The sequence below is a fragment of the Neodiprion virginianus genome, chromosome 2, assembly GCF_021901495.1.
Source record: "Neodiprion virginianus isolate iyNeoVirg1 chromosome 2, iyNeoVirg1.1, whole genome shotgun sequence".
Classification (NCBI taxonomy): domain Eukaryota; kingdom Metazoa; phylum Arthropoda; class Insecta; order Hymenoptera; family Diprionidae; genus Neodiprion; species Neodiprion virginianus.
In genome coordinates, this window is record NC_060878.1 from 13,637,303 (window position 1) to 13,657,417 (window position 20,115).

Below are 20,115 nucleotides of genomic sequence, written 5' to 3' on the forward strand. Positions count from 1 at the left end.
ATATATATATATATATATATATATATATATATATATATATATATATATATATCGTATATAAAATAAAATAAAACTATGAAAGACTTCTGTATACTCTCAAAGATTCTATAGATATTTATAGTTACACAACAAGTCAACAGGTATTGGCACAGAGTTTCTTTCATGAAAGTATTAGAGAAATAGGAAACGATTGTTTTTAAAAATATTTCTGAAATTTTACAAAATGTTTCTCTTAGGGATGTTGGTTCGTCAAAAATCGATAGTTTTTATTAATTTCATTTTGAAATGATCGTCTATTCAATTATTTCTAAATTAACTTATTCGTAAGCTACGAAGATCTTTGTGCAAATGAAAAAGTCGAAAGTATTGGAATTCGAAACAAAAGTTTAGATATTTATGTTACCTTTAACCTCGTTTTGAAATCGTTCAAAGTTCAGTAGATTCGTTCGAAAGCGCATTTTATTCAAAAGACTATTTTCTAAAAATTCACTGTACAGTCAATTCAACGTTGCCATTTGTTTATCATTATAGCTAGTATCGGTAAAATTTTTTAAAATTAAGTACTCAACGACGTTTTGGCCAATTCGTACAAGAAAATAGTCTTCTGGATGAAACGAGCCATCGCAGAGTAAGATCAGCCGAATCTAGTACATATCTTTACCATTTTAAAGCAGTTTGAAGCGAAGCATCAATAATATCAATAACTAGGCTTTTGTTTAGGATTCCGTTGTTTTCGATCTTTGTATTTTTAAAAAGCTAGGATCACAGCTCACGTATCTATACAATAATTCGAGAAATACTCAATGCACGATCATCTCGCAATAAAGTCAATTAAAAGTACCGACTTTTGGCCAAACAACCTTTCTAATCTTTTTTCACAAAATCTCGCAAATCTCTTCCAACCAACGGTAATAATTTACAGTCAAAATTATCCTCGAAGTTGAATAAGCGCCGGTAGCTCGGCTATATTGGCACCGGACTTACGAAACTAACTTACGGAATCTCTCCTTCGCTGTTTTCTGAGTTAATATTTGAACAGAGCCTCTCGCTCCGTGGCGGCACGCTGGCTCTCTTTCCCGATTTTCGTGTAGGTACCTAAGCTTCTGCACCTTTTCCGGCCAACTGGCAACCGTGACGCAAAGGATACGCCCCTCTTTGGCATTATATTGTCTTTCTGGGTTTACCGTCATGTTCACAAAGACGCGTGTCGGAATCTTTCCAGTAACAATAAACGACCGTGGCTTCAACAAGATCCCGAAAGTGCATCGCACTTCCGATACAGACTAATATTCGCAGTTACTTCATAGCAAATGCGTTCCCTTCAATCTTTTCTGCCGTTGAGAAAATAAGAAATCATTTTTTAATATTGTTCTATCGTTGAAAATAATTACCATAATAGCATTATTATCAACCTGTTACATCTTCCGTGTGCAAGAAAATTAGCACATTTTTACGTATAAACGCAACGACGAAATTCTTTTTCATATAAAACTGTTAAACTCACCGTTTAACACGTTTTACGGAATTGGAAAAAAAAAAAAAAAAAAACGACTCGACGAACGCAAAATCAATTTGCAAAAACATGCGACTTTTTGGGAGAAAAATAATTTAACGTTTGTGTGAATTATTTTCTACAGTGTGAATCCTAAGTGAACGTGTACACAACGAACGTACCGGCTAATACAAACGCGAGTTTTACTGAAATTTGATGAATAAAAAAAAAAAAAAATGTTCAATTTTGTACTCAGTACCAAGCCGTTTTCCTTTAATTTTATTTCGATAATTTTTTGCACTTCCGTATACTTGACAGAAAATTTGACCAGGTATACATCCTGCTGCGTAATATTATGTATTTACATAGTTTAATATTTACCGATGCAAGCTAGGCAGCGTGTGCATGCATTTATACGTGTATCAAGTCTCTCTCTCGGTAAACATTCCTCCGGCTCATTTAAAGATCTTGTAACATAATACGCGTATACATAGTTATGTGGACACAGGTATGTGTATACAGGCTCGTCAGCTCACAGCGTGTCTAATTCGACGACGAGGCAGTGTCACAAGCTGGAATATAAAAAACACGCCTCGGACTGTGTGCTCTAGCTAAATAAATAAGGTAAATAAAATTTGTACCTATTCCTCATTTTCTTCTAATTCATGTCAACATTGAATAAATACTGTAACCGAATGACACGTGCAGCATTGGCCAAAAGTATATGGAACGCTGTTACAATGGTCAGTAAAACTCGTAGAAATTCCAATATTAGGATGTATGGGACGTGAAAAGTGGTTGAAACAAAAACGTGATATAACAAGCCGGGAAAAACAATTTTTTTCGCGACACGTTTCATCATCGTGAAAGGGGAAGAGTTTGTCGGTCAGTTCGACAAACTTCCGCGATGATATCGAAATCGGCCAATTGAAAAAGCTGAGACTGAGAAATGAAAAAAAATATATATAAATGTATAAACGAACAGGGAAAAAAATAATTGTGTGTTTAGAAGAAGTGATAAGGGAGAAAAAGTACATGTTTGTCGGTAAAACATTGAAAATCGAGTTATTTCCGATAGAACCGGAAGTTGAAATTAAACGGAACATAGCAGTTTTTCATGCCCATCATTTGACTGTAAAATCCGATAAGTTTAAAATTTTGCCATCGAGCCGTTTCCGAGATCGTCGCGGGTGTTTTGTCGGACGGATCGACGAACCAACATTTTTCGAAGCATCTATTTTTCGGATTACAGAGGTTCGAAAACGTAAAGATTGGTTGAAATTAGGAAAAGTGATATTCGACCAAAGGTGATGAAAAGTAAGAAACGCTTAGAAAGTCACATTCAAGCTAATCTGATTACGTGTAACTAAAAAAGTTTCCCTGAAACAGGAAAAGTTTTTCAAACGCTGAATCTTAAATGTAAACACGTTATCATTTTAACGACCAATTCAGTGAAATAACGTTATTGTATAATTTTTCACTTAAAAATCACATTGCTTGTCCAATTTTGATCAACAATGGCTTATCTTATTCGCGAATGAATCATCCATACATCTTCAGAGATAGATTTTCGGAAACAATTATGTATTTTTTTTTTAATCACAAATTCGTCATCTCCGTATTAGAATTTTTCACTAACCGACGAGCTCAAGAAAAAATGTATCTGATTTGGTACTGCATTAATTTATGACTAAAATGAGTTGTTGTTCATTAAAATCAATCAAACTGCTTGGGTCGCGGTAAAAACATAGTTAAATATTTTCCGGCGTTCTTAGTAACAGGTAATTTATCGTTGAGATTCAGTGTTTAAACAAAAAAAAAAAAAAATTTCAATCGCAAATACTTTAATCATATTCATCTTAATAAGGCTTAATTAAATTTTTCAATTAAACCCTGTTCTAGTCATGTTATTGTATTCACGAATTTTTGAGCTCACCGTACTTCCCATACATTCTCACTTTTAAAAAATCAAGTCGAAAAAGCAAATGAAGATTTCAGAAAGACCGATAGAAATTATTCCGTCTTCGATTTTTACCGTTAACATTTTCTCATCGATAATCCGTCGGTTAAAAGATGCATATTTTCCGCCGCGATGGTCTGGTACGTCCCACGTTCGATTAACCAAAAGGAAATGACGCGACATGGGCGGTTGGATGGACCGATATAACGTTCACAGCTGGAATGGATGGTTACGTCCAATAAATACCATGCCGCAACAAACTTTGTACGCGCCTTATCTAAATAATGGTTGGATTACGCACGCGAGGCGTTACGGCATGGATGTCCGAACTTCCGTCCGCGATGTTTGAGCGTGGTGTAGAATTATTTCATTCGACTCGAGTCGGTGGGATAAGATCGTAAATGTCCATTAGCGAGGTTCATTTGAATTCTCACGCGTCGAAATATCAAACGCTTCGATTTCACAAAATGGTTTTTGAATTTGGACCCGCAAGACTGGGCCGAGAATATCAAGTGCAGTTCAAGCATCCTGATGTGAATTTTGAAATTTGTCAGTGCGGGTGACCTGCTTCAACGATATTAATACTAATTAAACGTATCGTTTTGGTTCGCTTCGCTGCGGTGACGTTCGGATGCGTGATAAATAAAGTCTAAGGAGATTCTTCGTAAATATTAATATACGCGGGTGTGTGAATATATAACGGAGAACGTGAGAAGCGTGAAACCATATCTATAAAGGAAAGACGTTTCGGATACTCTCGAGAGATATGGAGGGGAAGAGAAAATATCGTATATATATTCCTAATTTATGATAATTTGCGGTGAAAAAGGGGCGGACTCGCGTCACGGTTACCGAAACAACAACAAAGCTGATTTCGAGTTTACCTGGACCTAGGAGATTGAGCCGAAGAGCGCGAACGAATGCGAGAAGGTGTAAGCGAATATTGTCAAATATCTCGATGCAAAGTTATTCAGCGGCTGGTGCAGGAGCGGAAATATAATATGCATTTTGAGATTATACACGCGGTTAAACGGACGTATAAGCGTCGAGACAATTAAACCGATGAATATTTATCACGCGGCGCGCGGAGGAGATTTTTCTTCGCTCTTTTCTGCTCTCCTTCGGCGTGTCTCACGGATTTCTACATGATACATGATAATTCTCGATAAGCGGAACGACCGTCACACCGCGGCGCGTATTGCGAGAAACGCAGCGACATCCCGTCGACAATAAAAGAAAAAAAAAAAAAAAACCCCGGGTGAAACTCGGAGGAGACTCGTCTTTTCCAATACTCTAACAAAGAAAGCACCCGAAGTGTGCTTTACCGAATTCTGTCATTCCGCGATGTCTTGTGTAATGCATAAAAATCGATACCCAAAGATTTTTTGACAAATCCAATTTGATGTTATCCACTGTCAACAAACGATAATGACGTGCGCAGTGTTTCTAACTTCAGAGGTCGTCCGCCTTAGTTTTTTCGGGTAAATTTCAGGGGTGGTTTTCACTCCTTGAAAATCACATCTATAACGTCTTTCGCCGTACCGTAACATATCACAGAATGAATAAAATCAACGAGGTACACCCAAGGTACTTTCCTTGGAAGTATCTGCTCCGCAACTAGGTTCGGTATTCATTATCATGCGTGTGGCGATCCTTCGATGATCGTCACGTCAAGATCCGTCCTTCTGGTCCTCTGGCACTTCATGAAAACGGACAACCTGTCCGGCTAGTTCGCCCTTCTCCAGTGCTGCTGCATCGTCTTTCGTAAAAAGGAATTTTACACCTCGCGTGGCGACCCTTGAAGGGTTGCCGTTCTCTCTGGACTGTCGCTTAGAGTTTGAATGAGAATGCGGGTATTTATAAACAAATTAGGCGATCGTTGATCACGACTATTGTCCGCCTCGCTCGACAGTCCCGCGCGGTTGTTATACCTGCAGGGAGCTGTATGGGCAAGGATCAGAATGCACAATGGAAACTGAGAGAGAAAGAGAGATGCTCGTCTAGTGCAGCACGTTTATACATTGTCAATGAATCAACCGCGACCTTCGCGTCCATTGACGTTCATGAATAAATTCACCTGTTACATCCATTCGGCAGGTTATGGGGATTTGTTCTTTATTTTTTTTTTTTTTTTTTATCTTCAGTCCTTTCGTTGCAATTTATCCCAAGTGTAAAATGTCAATTTCATTATACGGTACATTTATTTCAGCCAAACTTTTCGTACGATCGTGCACGCACGTCGTGAAACGGTGAAATAAAAACATAACGCGCTCAATCAGAAAGGGTGCGGACAACGAATTTCCGGTCTCATACGAAACCCTCGTATTACGCAACGCAAACGAGACAAGGTGTGTGTATATATATATATATATATATATATATATATATATATATAGTAAAGGTATACGTGACCGTGCGGAGGAACGTATTTGCCGCGGTGCAGGAATTTCCCATCGCGTTATCTCGCGCAATGAAAGAGAAGGAGGATCGTGATCACGGATATCTGGTCTGGTCGTTGTTATTATTATCGTTATTATCGAAAGGTCGGGGGTTGGGGAGTTTAAAGGTGCGCGCGAGGATTTTACTACTGCTTTTTTCTCTTCCCTTGCTTTTCGGAAATATCTCTCCCGAGTCATTAGGAGCGATCTGCCGGGGTAGCCAAGCGCAATGCGAACCGGAGGAAGATCAGGAACTCTTTGTCTCCCCCCGGAGTGGCACACAGAGCTGCAGTGATTCACCGTTGTGTGGTGGTAGTAGCTCTTCTGGCTCTCTCGAGAGCTTTCTACCACGAGAGGAGAGAGAGAGAGAGAGAGAAAGAGAAAGACTAGGGGGGGTGGGGGTGGGGGGCGAAGTCGGGAAGAGGGTCCTTCAGAGCCCTCCGATCGTTCTACGGAGCCGACCAGCTTCGCGTATTCAAGGTTTATAGATTTCTTTCGATATCTGGCTGCAGTAGCTTCGCCCGCATACCTGCAGCAGTCATCGCCAACGTTCGCATCCCGGAAGGCTGCACAGCATCCTTGTCCGAATTCGAAACTGGGGAGTTCATAACGCGCAGTCTACCCGCTGCACCTAGATCATCCGGCCAGTGCCAGGGGTGGAGACTGGCGTAACTGAAATCTCAGCATCCCTCCTGCAGGCATCGAGACTCTACGAACCCCAGAAACGTCGAAGGGTGCCAGCTGCGCGTGCAGGCCAGGTGTGTTCCCCTATGCCACGTTGCCACAGAGGGGAGGGATGCGAGGCGTCGGGAAGCCTCGAATTGCACCGATTTGCCAAGATCGTACTTTCACCACGGTCAAATTCGACGCGACCGTGGTATACGGTTGTCATTTTTATTACAGACTAGAAAAATCATTGCGGTACGTTCTCACAGTTATCTATATCACCGCGTGGTCCGATCCTTTGGTCTGTAATTCTTGATTTCTATAGGAAAAACCATTAGCATTGTTCGAAACGAAAAAGATTTAGGGTGGATTTGTCCGTTCTGGTTACCTTAGTAGTTACCAGTTATGGCCATCATTCGAACCACTTGTGGCTCTATTTATAACATGTCAACTGAGGTCATTTGCACGAATGATACACATCGGTGTTTTGGTCTACCTGAACACTAATTAGACAATGAATGTACTTTGTCTGTTCAAAGTTCGATTTTAGTCGTTGATCGAGTTATCGAAGAAACTGAATGTCAAACCATCGAATATATATACAGAATATGAAAAGTTTTTCCATAAATAGTAAAGTAACCGTAATCGGTGCATCTTCTTTAGTCCTTCATATTGAGATTCGAGCATGCGATATCCAGTAGATTCGAAACGAAACTTCTGTACGTACTAACAATGCCCAACGAACGCAAACAATTTGCCTTACCCTCGTACCGAGTGCACATCCGTATGATGAAATGTGCGGTAAAACCTGCAAGCGACAATAATGAGGAGTGTGTAAACCTTTTTTTTTTGTACCTTAACCCTCGAAATAGCCAATTTCACCAACGGAAATGACTTCGATGATATTTGATAAGCGTGCTGTTAGCGGTAGCGTACAACGACGAAGACTAGCTACTTCCACTTCCGTAATGAATTTTCCCGTCCGTCGAACCTAAAAAATCAAACCTAACCTGACCTAAAACCGTGTGTAAACTACGCTGCATGACTTGTACCTAGTTGGTACGGCGCCGACTGACAGGAAGAATCCGTTCACCTACGCAGTTACCGTCAATTGGCTGAGGGCCTAAAAGCTGCGAGTCCATCGCGCGGATCATCGGTGTTTTTAAATATTTCAGCTGATTATCGAGGCACGTGAAAATTCGGAGGTCGGCTAAAATGTCTGAAAAATAAAAATGATCATTCAGCTTTTCATTTGTGTGATCTCGAATCACCAATCCGTCAATCTTCCGGACCTTGGTACAGTGTAAAATGAAATTGTAGTTCCCATATCGAATAGTTTTATACTCGGACTTGCGACCCTCTGATCATGAGGTAAACGGACACCGAGTTACGCGTGAATCGTGCGAGAATCATGTCGCGCGGCTGAGCGTGTATCCCACTGTAGGCGGAAGTCGGTGTTCCCCCAGCGGAACCAAGTCTACCGGAACACCGGAACCGGACGGGCGCGGAACCGCCGCCAGGCACCCGCGAGCCCGCGGACTCCGGGACTTTGAGCACAGCCGATTCCCTCACGACGATGTCACGCAGCCTGTGCATGCATCGACATTCGACGCCGCGTTACTCTGCAGCAATGGTGCTGATCTGTGAAGCTTGTCGGGTCATTAAAAACAAAAGTTTTTCAACGATCATCCATCTCCCCGCAGGTGGCCATTGTCAGGAGTTATGAGGAGTCCTTTGGTTTGATATGTGTAACCATGTTCGGCAAATCGAGATGTTGCACAGTGTGGTAAGTGCTTAAATTTACGTGAAATCGAACAGGAACCTTCGAATTGAGTTACGTGGCAAAACAGAAGCACAAAAAATATTTTATTTATGTCGATTTAGAGTGAGGGGAGGTTTCATTCTTCTTTGATCTGGTTGACGCTGGTGAAACATCGCTGCTGATTAAAAGTACAATTCCGATAACGCGGAGGGTAATTATTCTTTCACCAATTTGCATAATGAGCAGGTTATACCCAGGTATGAAGTGCGTGGCGTTCTGCGTATAGCCGTTTCCCATGCGTCAGGTAGACATGCCGCTGGTCTGTGTGCAGGTATTTTTAGTTTCGGAACCCCCGCAACACTGCAAGCTTACCCTAACCATGGGAATCTCAGCTTGACCAACGTCCATTTGCGGCAGCAGGTGCAATGGAGTCCCTAATTAACGCGACGAAACCTCACGACTCCATGGGAAATCTAACCACCACCTGCAACCAAAACTCGACCACTTCGCACCGCGTACAGAGTGTCTACTAATAGGATGCTTTTTGGATCTTGTATTTTATGCCGATGCGTGCATAGAGATGACAGTAGGAACAGGTTCTCTTTAGGGAATTCGTCGCTTTCGACAGGACTTGGTTCATTTGAAAAAGTAACGAAAAGAAGAACGACTAGACCGCACTAATTCACATGGTCTTGAAAAATCTATGTAGGCCCTTAAGCTGCTCGCACTGGAGGAGTCGATAAACCGATTCTCAGGTCCTTCAATTGGCGGGTTCATGGCAAGGATTGGTGACCCTTTTGAAGCAGCAGGCAGTACGGTTGGCGATATATATCCGGGGGTTTATTCCGCCGTTTATCAAACTTTGAATGGACAGTCGCGAGTTCGTAATTATTCCCGAACCAATTTATTTAACACCTTCGGTTCGGAGGGGTCGATTTGCACTCTGATATTAACTCGGAGCAGCGCGGGTGTACGCATACACACATCCGAGGCTATAACCATTTCGCTACCAATTTCCAATTTTAAAACAGCTTTGATCGATTCTCCGTTGACAGGGGGTGGATGGTTGGCTGGCTGGCTGGTTGGTTCGTTGGCTGGTGCGCTGGTCCGCCGGTTTCGTTTCGTTCGTTTCATTTCGTGGGTATAGAACGGGGCTCTGCACGCCGACGGGAATAACGCAGAGCGTGGCGGCACGGGGGTGAGATTGCCTTGTCACCTTGACAAATGGTCCGAAGGTACGCCGCTACCCCAGACACCTTCTACTACGTGTAAAATTCACTCTACGTACATCGTCAACCACGTGGCGCGTCTCCCACGACGTCCCCGAGGCGTACCACCTTCGACCCTTGGCTCCTGATGTCCCGGTTCCCCCGAGGTGCCGGGATTACGCGTATACTATGCCCCGGATTATTAGTCATTACCGATTGACAGTCCCTCGCCAATGACGCGCTAACACATACAGTCCAGAATTACACTCACCGTCGACCCACCGTTTCGCGGTTATACATTCTTTGGCCCAGGTACGCTCAAGGTGCTCGGAAATTCGCGAAAATTACAGAAAACGTCGATATAGAACTTGGTCGTTATCCTTGAATAGTTTGCCCGCACGGTTTTTGAGCAAAATTAACTCAAAATAGAACTCTCATACATAAACTTTCATGGAATCCGTGACGAGAGCTAGCGTTTCAGTCCAAACTATACTCTTGAACGGAAAACTATTGGAATCCTTGTGTCTATGTTCAAATTCAAACCGAAACTGTCACGCATAAACTTTTACGGAACCTGCGATGAAATGTATTGTTCTAATCCAAATTACCTTGTTCAAAAGGTTACATAGATCGACAGAATAATTCTACTACAAAAAGTTTCATGTGAACTTGGCTCACTTTGCCTGCATTACTATAGGAAATGATCAATATAAATATGTATAATATAATATGTAGGTACAGTAGTGGGTAGGTTTACTGGATTTTCATGAAATGTAGTCGAAAGTTGAAGCAAAATTCTTCTCATCGTTCAAGAACATGTGACAGAGAAGGTGCAGGAATTGGTTTTGACACAAATGGAGCGTGTACCCTGGGCTAGACCCGGTTGATCTAGGGGTTAAATAATGCGCCTAAGTAGTCACAAATTGACCGAGGTTAAACGTTAAGTGAAGAGAGGAGACGACTGTAACACTATAAGGCACGCTACGCTGCCTCTGACGCTGTAAAGTAATCGCTCCTCCGCGTTACGCAGGTGAATCATTTTCCTTTCGTTTTTACTCAGCGCACGCTATGGGCCATGACATTGCGCAAGGAGTGTTAAATGCTACCAGTCATCGCTGAAATCCACACCCACGATCCTGCGCTGTTGAAAATTCCGCTTTTGTAGAAGACCACAATGTTTCATGGATGTGACATTCGGATGAAACCCGATCGATTTACACGAACAGAAGTCTGGATTCAGCAGTGGAAGGCGGCAATTATAACTAAAATTAGCACTCAAAATTTTGGCACAAAAGCTGTCAATCTCTTGGATTAACTTCAAATGATGGCACGTCGTTAAGCATCAAATGGTGTCGCTTTCGGTCTTCAGCACCAAACAATGTTGAGTTGGTGGTGGTGGTGGTGGTGGTGGTGGTGGTTCGGCATCGAAAGGTGTCCTTCTCTGGCACTGAACAACAATCTGTATCGGATTGCATTGCTGGTTGAACGTCAAAGGCTGCTTCGACTTTCATAAAATCCGAAACGGGATCAAATTCAGAATATAATTTTAACAGTGATAAGCGTTAAACTCTATACACTGGAATCTAAGGTCGATCGATGTAGGAATGAACGGCTAAAAACATCACGCGACTAATATTTGGTGCGAATAATAAGTTTCAAGTGTCGTTGTGAATAGATTTTTGCAACGATAAAGATAAACCGAGTTCCAAGTAACGGATAATTTTATGCCGTGCGAATGATTACGATATAAGGTGGAATATCACGAGGTGTGTAGGAACGAAATGAGTAAATGAGCCATGGCAAGCGCGACTTCCTGAACCAGCTGGCACGGCGGGACTCTTCGAGGCTTTTTCACCGACTCGTTAACACGATCAGCGAACCGTAAAAATCCATCTTATTATCCATTAGTGGAAGTTGAGGTCCATTCGCCCGGCCCGAGTCCCAATATACGCGATCGAGCAATTCGAAGTGGATTCGTAGAAGCCCCGCCGACACCGTTCGTTCACGACTTATTCAATTATTCCTGACAAACCCATTTTGTCGATAACAACCTGCAACGCGACTATCTCCTCTGGTAGCATTAACGCCGAGAAATGAAATAAGGAACAGTACGTTCGTGAATAAAAAGAAAAGATTATAGTGACTCGAGTGCAGGTAGGCAAAAAAATATAGTCTCTTGAATTGGTGAGGCGGTAACGAACCAGAACAGCCAGGAAATCGCGTTCAATCAATTTCCAACGCAATATCTCGGTTACGAGAGCAGGTATGATAGGACACTTACTGGTCTGGAGGACTGGGGGCGAAAGTCAGGGGAAAAACACCACCTCGGTAATTTTCGAATCAGAATTAGCACGCGCATTCCCACAAAGTCCGGGCACGCAACTCCCTCAACGCATGACCGAGCAATGGGACCCGCGTTCCTCACGGACAGTGATTTGCCACCCTCACCCTTTGGGGCATATGGGGTTCTCACGACCCGCTTTCCTTTCCCGCCCAACTCGACTCACTAATGTCACTTGTAACCATACGCAATAACCCGACTGTCACAACAACCCGAGCATTTCATTATTTTATGTACTCCCATCACGCGGTGATGTATTCATAGTCGCGAGGATGAAGTTAGTAACGTTATAGGAACGACGCGTGTTCAGGAGAAATTGTTACTTCGCAGATTTTGGATTCGCGGAAATTTAGTGAATCACGATGATGATCAAACTTCTTGAAGGTCATTCAGAAATTGTACAATAATGATTTTTTCCCCCGAGAGTTCGTTACTTTAACGTTACTAACTTCAGCCTCTTTCATAGTCTGGTATTTTTTTTACGTTAACGAGATTGGATAGCCAAAAATCGAAACTTTTCATTCGTTTTATCGAGACATAGTCGTACTTTTAGTATTTATTTAATCATTATATTCGTAAGCTGCGCAGATCCTGTTTTAAAGATACAGGAAAACGAAATATTGAAATTGTCCACAAAGGCTTAGATAGCGATGATTCATTTCTAATGATGTCGCTTCAAAAGGTTTACAAATCTAGTTAAATATTTCGATTTTACTCTACGATGGCTCGTTTTATTCACCCGGCTATTTTATAAAAATTCACTGAAACACTTTTTTTTTATCACGTTGACATCATTGAATATTTAATTATAGCACGTTGCACCGATTTTGATTACAAAGAACAAATCGCAATACTGAATTGAAACTACTGAAAATAAAACCCGTTCTAGACAATTTCTAGAAAAATCGTTTCATTGCGATTATAAAAAATGTATAAATACTCAACGTCCAATTATCTCTTAATAAAATTGTTAAAAATTAGCGATGTTTGGTTACCCAGACTCCGTTAAAAGACAGATTCGACTCTATAAAATATACTGATAGTTTAGGAAGCCGGCTATGAGATATATTTTGAAAGTTCCCTACGAAAAATCGTTCCGAAGAGCCTGCGAAGTTTATATTTATTTATTTGATGACAAGTAAAGGAGTATTCGTGTATTTATTTTTTATCTGCAATGAAAGATTTATAAGCTATTGTCTCGGGTGTGACTCGGTGGCATCGTAGCTCCTAGTTTTCGTTGAACAGCGTTTGAGAATGGCTCAACGACACCTGGGCCAAAGAGTGTTTCCTATCCCGTTACCCTAGGCACGTGAATCGCATACACGGTTATGCGCCGGAGGCATAAAGGCGTCATATACCAACAAAAACGATTATGTACACGGATATCTCCAAGATTTATTTATAAACACGCACGCGCCCAAGACGCGGTGGAAGTTGTACTTTCACTTATTGAAATCTTAGGGACCCTCGGCGTGGCGTTGTTTTCGATTTAATGACAACTACGCGACCACGAAGACGACTCGCGCATATCGATTGACCGCACCGCACATGTAGAAGCAATTCGAAACCGTGAGCATGGGTTCTGTGAAGAAAGGGGGCGTGAAATGTACAAGGGTATAATCGCCCGGAATGGCGAGAAGGCGAGACAATTAAAATCCTGAAATTAAACGTTGCCATTTGCAATTCAATTGCCGCCTGCAGTCCTTTTACGCCTCCCATGAATAAATTAAACGAATTTCGCATGAAATATGGACTAGGATCTTGAATTTATACACTGCTTCGCGGGCTCACCTGCTTCTCCGTCGAAAGTATCATCATCATCATCATTTTCACCCTGACGTGAATGCGATTACACAAGGGATACCTACTCTACACCTTCTTCCGTAATTTGATTCCCCACTTTCGTGAATCTCGAGGTCATCATACCCACGCCGTACGTCATACGGTGATTTCTCGATCCCTCGGCTCGACGTCTGAAATTGCTATTCTCGAAAATATCGCTCGTTATCCGCCTTGGCAAATATGCGAAATTCCCATATTATTTTTCAACCTTTCAACTAGTTGGACCTGTCAGCGCCATGTTTGTTTCCTTAGAATTTTAGTTCATAACATCGAGTTACAATCAACAAAATGGTTAGGCGTACCTCGTTTTTCGTAATTCCAACAATATTCAAACAGTTTTTTTTTAACGGTACCTGTTTGCTGAATTTTTCTACTTACTATACCAAATGAGATTTTTTCTCAGTGTGCATTCTCTTATTATCTCTACCGACATTCCTCCAACAAAATAACACGAATTTTCTCGTTTCGCATTTATATATAATCTGCAGCTTCTGTTTCGAGATTATTCGTATGTGGCTGTGTAAAAAAAATTCCTCGATAACGTGACGCTGTAGCGACGGCAACATTTAATGACCACGTGTTTATACCTCGATACGTTACGGCGGTCTGTACGAAGGGATATTTTATCGGGTATCGGGGCCGATTCGAAGCGTAGCGTCCCTCGCACGTGTGTTTGGTGTGTCCCATATTCCATAGTTAATTCAGTAGTACTAGCCGTTGAAACGGTAATGACGGGTTGCCCGCGTGGCGACGCCCGACGTCGTTATTAACAAATCGACGGGGCAACCGGATCGTTAAGACTGGTAGGCACGACACGGTGTCTAGCAGAGAAAAACCGTCGTTCCCAGTTCGGATCAAGCGGCCTACGTATCGCCGTAATTACATGTCATTTCATTAGTTTGCCACTCTTGCGGTGATTATCTCTTCTGGATTGCACTCGCGTTTAACTGTAGGTATACTTTCACATCAAGGTGAACATGAAAGCATTATCCCTGTCCTAAATTTGTGTGTGTATGTGTTTTTTTTTCAGGCTCGCAGGATTTTCTGAAACCGTAATAAACTGAGTTTGAATAAGAAAATTTGAAAAAAGTCTTTCTCTCGGGTATTTTACAATTAGTATCTCACATAATGTTTTTCACTTATTTTACAGGTCTGAAAACGAGCGAAAAATGCTGAATCCGGAGAATGGATGTTATGCCGAGTCTGTTCGTGCATGGTGAGTAATTGTTGATGGACTAATTTATCCAGTGTGCATAAACGTCGTTTGGATTCAATAGCCCAGAGCAGTCGCTCTCTCACGTGATCAGGCTGAATAATTTGAAATAATGAAATTACCGATGCACGTAAGAATCGCGAGTGTGACATTCGTTCGTGTTGTCACAAGTTGCCGACTTTGTAGTAAAAAGAAACTGTCAAGGCTGAATAAATTCGAATCAAGTAAACAGGAATAGGAATATCAGAGCCTCAGACAATTGAAAAATATTTTCTTCTTAACCGGTGTATAAGTGAATGTTATTCGATAAAATATCGACACGCTGTGCACATACAACCGTCTGTCATAATTCTTCGGTCCTATTGCCGCTGTATAATCGAATTCGTAAATCTTGCTGATCCCGTAGCAGTTTGCAAAGAATTCAAAAAGATATAACGACCAGGCAGATCATTTGTCAGGAGCCAAGACGCATTTTATTTTGACCATTAACTGTCGTGTTCTTTTTGCCGAATGGCGTGGAACCGCTCTAATAGCGACTTAGTATACAAGCAATCGCCTCTTCGATCGGCAAATTGTTAACAAATACCGTGTAATTGGGACGGAGGAGAAAAAAAGCTTTGGTGTCGAAACGAGCGGAGAGTTCGCGTTGCCATTACGACAAGAGCTTCTGTAAACTCGAGACTGCTGCGGGGAAGGAAAAGCTTTTCGTTCTAGTAACTCTACCGTCTCTTTGTCAACAATCGAGGAGAACCGGGGCTTTCGAGATTCTCGTAACGATAGAAGCAAGGGTCGGGGTCCCGATGCCATCTTGATTACTACACGGAATCATTGCCTGTTATTACAAGCCACAATTATTCGACGCCCAGGCCCTGACGACTGGCTTATTGCAATTTGTGTTCATGGCTATACGCGTGTAGAATTAGCCGCCAAGTTTTGACCCTAATCTCTAAATGATCGCGCGAGGACATGCATCACTTATTACTGTACCTGAAAGCAAAAGCTTGCACAAGTATTCGGTGTTTTACAAAATGGATTTAAACTCGTTCACGTCCGAAGGTGAATCATTACGGTTTTCATTTTGATTTATTGCTTGTTACACTTCACCGTTCATTGAATACAGTATTCGAGTAATTAATCCTCACCGCATATCGTGAGTACAGTGAAAACGTAGTTTTTTTTTTTTTTTTTATCTGTAATCTTGTCGATTATCTGGACACCCTTAACACCCGCTCGTTTTGTGCCTAATTAAGATTCCATGTTAATGAGCGACGCGTGGAGGTACAAGACGTGGCCGGGCCGGCTGAAGATTGAAGTCAGATTAAAGGTGCGAACTATCCAATGAACATGGTCGTTATGCCGCAGCTCGCGTTTAATTTATTCAGTTTAATGGCGTCGATTAACAGCAACGCCTCCTCGGCTCGGGAATCTCCACCGTTTAATCTCTCATCTTTTAGGCGGAAATGGTAATCCGGTATCCACCACTCGAAACGGACTAACGAAAATGTTGTCAATTTTTTAAAATAAATTTCACGCTTTCACTACTTTTCGCCAATCATCCGATTTACATGCTTAAGTTGGAATTGTGACTCGGTTGCAGCTTTTATTGGTAATGACTTTAAACGGAGCACAGAGTAAAATACTTGAAATACTATTTCAATGAAATATTGTGTATTTTCGCCGCGGGTGCTTACGTATATGTAGAAAAGGAAAAATTACCGCTAATACGAACTGCAATAATACCCGCTAGAACCCAGCCTTGCCACGGTTATATAACTTCGCGTTCCCCTCTCCCAAGGGATCCGAGTTCAATAACAATTTCCAAGCTTTTCACAGCTTCCGATCGATTACTCGTATTATTTTATAATTATACTTTCGTATAACACATGTTTTCCGCTGTATTTCATTCGAATACTGCTGTCACTTATTGTTAGTTGAGCTTGTTCCGTTTATTCCCAGTCACGGATCTTCCGATACTCTACATTCCGAAATTTTTCAAACCTTCTAATTTTTTCAATAACGTTGTCGCGTTGCCCATCAAGGTTTAAAATAAAAAAAAAATCGAAACCAAACGTAATGAGATGTGCTTAAAAGTAGTATAATAAACAGGTTACTTAATCTTTCAACGTACTTGCTTTTTCTCTTCTTCTTTTTCTTCTTCTTCTACTTCTTACAATCCGTGTGGCAGCAATTCCGACGAACGTCGACGCGAGAATTTCGTGACGATATTTTGTAAGGTGCAATTTCACGGGAAGTTCACGGGTCTGTATTACACGGTGCTAATATAAAATCTACAATTACAGGTTGATATCCATATACCTGCGGGTCAATTTGCATTGCAAATACGTTCTTTTGTACCAGGCCAGCTATGAGTCGAGTTGCGGGGCTGCATATAAGGTGGATAATTTGAATGGTTGTTAATGCGATTAAAGTTTATCAGATCCGCGTCGCGACGCCCGCGATTGTACATAATATAGCCTCTCGCGTGATGATCGCGGCGATCATTTGTCATCACGTGACACCGGCGGGGGCGGTATGATTTACACACAACCCCCCCCCCCCCCCTCCCCCTCACCCCCTCAGAAAAAGCCGAGGTTTCGCCACCAGGACTTTTTTTCATCCTCCACGTGTTCCTCTGATAAAAATAGTAGACTGCTGTCGAATCACCGGAAGTTTCTTATTTTGAAAATTTACGTGGTTGATCGAAGAAATAGTAGTAAAAAGATATCGGTGGAATTTTCTCTCGAAAAGCGCTTAAACAAATGAATCGGAGAACTTTGGCATTGCGCAAAGCGATTAGCGCGGTTTGCGTGCGTCGTGCCGTCACGCACCCTCGACGTAACGACAGACATTCGTTTCTGGTTCCGTTAACGGGGGCCGTTAACGCGTCTTGACGTGGAAGGGCGGCTCCTTAATGCCGGGGATTCGAGGCTGCATTAACACTACCGACGCTGGTTCGCTCTTCTTTTTTCCTTCGCCCCCAGAAGAAGAGAGAGAGCCAGTGGGACTGGAACAAACCCGTGTGGATGTCCCTAGTCGCACGAAAACACGCGTGATTTGCCATTGCACCCCCGAATGGGGTGCCATCACGCGTCGGGAAGTTACTTCCTTTACCTACTCATGTCTTATAGCTGAGCTATACGGTGTAGGGGATGCAGGCAACCTTCCAATTTCGTTACGACGATTCCAGCTAATCCCATTTTATTCTCTCTTCGAGAAGCGATCCGGTTCATCGTAGCACTTCACACTTGTATGATCGTTGAGAAGAGATTGAAATATCTATGTTGATATGAGAATAGAAAAGTATGGTATTCGGATAAGGATTAGCATGCCATAACCTAAAATCGTGCGAGTAGATTATTCACACTGTTTTCGTTAATATTTCGAACTTTCCATAATTACCACACAAACTTGATGAGTAACCGTATCGCTTCACAACGTTCAAATTCGAGAGTTCTCTCAGGGGAAAACTAACGTGTAAAATAAGATTCGATAAATTTGTCGATAAAACAGAAAGGTCCGAAATCATCGTCAATTCGGTTAGGTCGATGAAATCGATTTTGCTTTGAAACAACTTGGGAATCGTTGATAATTTTCAAGTGACTTCTTCTGTTGACGGATATAGCCTGATTTTAATTGATTTTCAAGTGATTTTCACCGATTCCCAGATTGAACAGCTTGTCGCCTGAAAAATAGTCATAACATATTTAGTTGGAATAACAATTGCAAATTTAAAATATTGAAAAATGATAGAATCATAGTCTTTCCATTTTGAATTTCTTTGGAAAATCAACAGCTATGACTCCCGCATAGGCGTGACCTGCAGGGTGACCCCTGACCGCACACTGATTTCAGGCGAGATAAATCACAGTCGCGCTATGCGCTTCGGGGATATAGTCAGGCTTCGGGAGAGAAACACGTCACAGGAGGACGTCGACTAGGAAATCCATTAGATAGTTTAACACCTATATTAACCCACCGTCATCCATCCACCTACCGACGGCCTCGCACGCCCGAAAGGAGCAGTCTAACTGTCATCGTGGACCGCGATCGGATTCGCCTTTTTTTTAACGAGTCAATCGTTCGTCGACTTTCATCATTAGAGGCCCGATGCAGCGGTAGAATCAAGGACAAAACTGATCACATCAATTCAACATGGAACAAGCATCACTGGGAAACGATCATGTCTTGTGAAAAAATATCTCATCACGTGAATGCGGGAGACCGTTGTGAGGTGGAAAACAATGTCCTGGATGTGGGAGCCTTCAATCTGGATACACAGCAGGAGACTTCCCCGTAAGAATTACGAAGGACGTCTAATGGTGGGATCATAATCTTGCATGAGGGAAAAATTGACCAAGCCAACGTGCCAAGTGTTCCTCTGCCTGCGGTATCACCCTCGCACTTCCGTCTTTCCCTCTGGCGGTGTTTTTACCCCCCCCCCCCCCCCCCCCCCCTTCTTTATCTTTCTCATTTTGGTTTATACCGTTTTCCATGGTCTTTCAAAGTGTGCTGGTAAATCAATTCGGTACCTCTTGTCAGATACACGCCACGAGTTCAACCCTTGTATCGTTACTGTCCAGACATAACTATGAAATCCTCGTTTTTGTTAAACCCATCGGTGCCTTTCGATGTCATTATCGTGCACGGATGATTACCGTACTAAACATCGAGCAAGTTTTTTGACGGAATAACCGTGACTCCAATAGCTCACGAGCTAGCTGACTGCAGTATATAAGTGACAATGGAAATGCGCCACCTGCGTCGGTACTCGACGTATCGAATGGGTGAACAAATACTGTTGCACCTTTCGGTGCACGTGCACGTGCGAGCATAGAGAAGGTATAACATGCCTATCGTGTTACGTGGTCTTGAGTGGATGGACACTGCGCAGAGACGTGTAACTAGGTACACGGAGAGAGCGAGGTGATCCCCATCGTCGGACGGCGGTGAGGGCGGCAGCAGCTCCTCGAGCAGACATTTGTTTTCCTCGTCGAAGACAAATTTGCTGTCGGGTAAGCGATATTCCGAAGGGTCGTTTGACAAACTGGCCCTGTGGTTCGCCCGGCGCCCTGTCTGCCTGGGAGGAGAGAATTCTGACCGGTGTTTTTCCTCCATCGGACCCTCGTAGAACTGACCAACTTTTTCGCCTCTCCCCAATCACGTACCGCAGAGTTTTCCTTCGTTTTTTTTTTT

General features: G+C 42.4%; 1 protein-coding gene across 8 annotated transcripts in view; it reads left to right on the forward strand.

The window, feature by feature from the left end:
* Positions 1–20,115, forward strand: part of LOC124297388 (transcription factor Sox-2) — a 307,639-nt gene that overhangs the window by 247,579 nt on the left and 39,945 nt on the right. For 7 of the 8 annotated variants that reach the window (XR_006906591.1, XR_006906592.1, XR_006906593.1 and 4 more), the window contains one exon: positions 14,860–14,925. Coding sequence is in view for 3 of the 8 variants with exons in the window: in XM_046748362.1 (XP_046604318.1) it covers positions 14,860–14,925 (66 nt within the window). In the remaining 5 variants the exon portion in view is untranslated. Of the gene's footprint in view, positions 1–14,859; positions 14,926–20,115 lie in introns of those variants that run through there. The other variant, XM_046748363.1, reaches the window with a different exon arrangement.